The sequence below is a fragment of the Nicotiana attenuata genome, unplaced genomic scaffold, assembly GCF_001879085.1.
Source record: "Nicotiana attenuata strain UT unplaced genomic scaffold, NIATTr2, whole genome shotgun sequence".
In the NCBI taxonomy this organism is placed as follows: Eukaryota; Viridiplantae; Streptophyta; class Magnoliopsida; order Solanales; family Solanaceae; genus Nicotiana; species Nicotiana attenuata.
In genome coordinates, this window is record NW_017673691.1 from 65,075 (window position 1) to 67,347 (window position 2,273).

The 2,273-nt window shown below is 34.4% G+C and overlaps 1 protein-coding gene across 1 annotated transcript in view; it reads left to right on the plus strand.

The window, feature by feature from the left end:
- LOC109217042 (ammonium transporter 1 member 2) overlaps positions 1-1,938 on the plus strand; it is a 3,107-nt gene extending 1,169 nt beyond the window's left edge. The window contains exon 2 of the mRNA XM_019381269.1: positions 433-1,938. Coding sequence (XP_019236814.1) covers positions 433-1,538 — 1,106 coding nt within the window. The 3' untranslated portion in view covers positions 1,539-1,938. The remainder of the gene's footprint in view (positions 1-432) is intronic.
- The last annotated feature ends 335 nt before the right edge of the window (positions 1,939-2,273 follow it).

Consider the following 2,273-nt stretch of genomic DNA (forward strand, 5'->3'; position numbering starts at 1 on the left):
AAAACATACCTTAGAATTTACATTGATATAAATATTAAGTGCAAAGAACTTTTTACATAAACTACATGTACATGATCATCAGAAGTTAGACAAGCTAATGAAGTCCATGCAAATAGGAATGACGTAGTAGCTTTAGAGCCTTGGAATTATTCCTTCTTTTTTTTTTTCACCCATTGGACTTATTCGCATGCATTAATTTAATTTGAGTATGCAAGAAAAATTTCAAAGCAAACACTAAAGAACAAAACATTTACAAAGAAAAGTCTTACAATTCAATTTTTAATATTTCACAAATTTATTTACCCGTCACAAAATATATTACTCAATTATTTATAACTTGAGTTCAATTATGTCTTCTTTCTGTCCACTTGTTCTCTCTGTGACCTAAGCCTAAAACTTTTTTTTTTTTTATTTTTTGTTTTAATTTTATAGGTATCACCAGTGGGTCCATAGCTGAAAGGACACAATTTGTGGCGTACCTTATTTACTCTTCCTTTTTGACCGGTTTTGTGTACCCTATTGTTTCACATTGGTTCTGGTCCGGTGACGGTTGGGCCTGTGCATCAAAAACCGATGGAAACTTATTATTCGGTTCAGGAGTCATTGATTTTGCCGGTTCAGGTGTAGTTCATATGGTAGGAGGCATTGCCGGTCTATGGGGAGCTTTTATTGAAGGACCAAGAATCGGCCGGTTCGACCGGACCGGCCGGTCTGTTGCATTAAGAGGTCATAGTGCATCACTAGTAGTGTTGGGTACTTTCTTGCTTTGGTTTGGTTGGTATGGATTTAACCCCGGTTCATTTGTAACCATACTCAAAAGTTACAATGATAGTTCAAAGGGTGCTTATTATGGTCAATGGAGTGCAATTGGAAGGACAGCTGTCACGACGACATTGGCCGGTTGCACAGCTGCACTCACAACATTATTTAGCAAGAGACTTTTAGTAGGACATTGGAATGTAATTGATGTGTGTAATGGATTATTAGGGGGATTTGCAGCAATTACTTCAGGTTGTGCAGTTGTTGAGCCATGGGCTGCTATTGTTTGTGGATTTATAGCAGCTTGGGTTTTAATTGGTTTAAATAAATTAGCAGTGAAATTAAAATATGATGATCCACTAGAAGCTGCACAATTACATGGCGGTTGTGGTTCGTGGGGCATAATATTCACTGGATTATTCGCGAAAAAGGCGTATGTTAACGAAGTATATCCTGGATTTCCTGATAGACCATATGGATTGTTTATGGGAGGTGGGGGGAAATTATTAGGCGCGCAAATTATACAAATACTTGTGATAATTGGATGGGTGAGTGTGACAATGGGACCATTGTTTTATTTGTTACATAAATTCAAGTTATTGAGAATATGTCGAGAAGATGAAGAAGCAGGAATGGATTTAACAAGACATGGAGGTTTTGCATATTTATACCATGATGAAGATGAAGGATCTTCTATGCATGGATTCAAGATGACAAGAATTGAACCAACTAATACTTCTACACCTGATAATCACAACTCTAGATCTGTGGTTGTGTAACAAAAAAATGAAAAAAATTCCAGTTAATTAATTTACTAGTCGCCAATTATAGGGACGGCCATAAATTGGGTACCCCATAATTAAGGAAAGGTCAAATCTCAAAGTCTTAGCTTAATAATGGGATACTATTTAATTTGGGTTTCTTGTAAAGACAAAGGCTTTCCTGTAATAGACATTAATATAATCTTAATATAATGACAAAAATACCCAATAATTGGATGTATTGAGTCTTTGAGGTTGGTATTCATTTGTCTTTGTTTTTGACAAAAGGCATGTGCTTATTTGAGTTTCACTCTCTTGTATGGTGTCTCTTCTTATTTGTTTTGTGGAGAGTGGTCTGTATTTTTGTTCTATAAACTGTAAATAAAATACAAGATTATTAGCAGCTGTTTTTTAGCCACTTGTGATGTGCATTGATCTTCCTCAAATCTTTCATCTTGTCCATAGCTAATTTTTGCAAAATGAGACATGTTAAGCATGTGGCATTTAGATACCAAACTTCATCGACAGCTAGATAGCAGAACCAGTTCTCAGTTAAGAAAATAGTGGGTAATTTCATACATGGTCATATAACTATGCTATTTTTTTTTTACCAAAGTCATATAACTTTATTTTCTCACATAAAAATCATAAAACTTTCACTAACTCACACAAAAATCATAATGAATGGAAAACACAATTTTCTTTTTAGTATTTTGTTATTTCACATTTTTTTCTTTTATTTATTATATATAT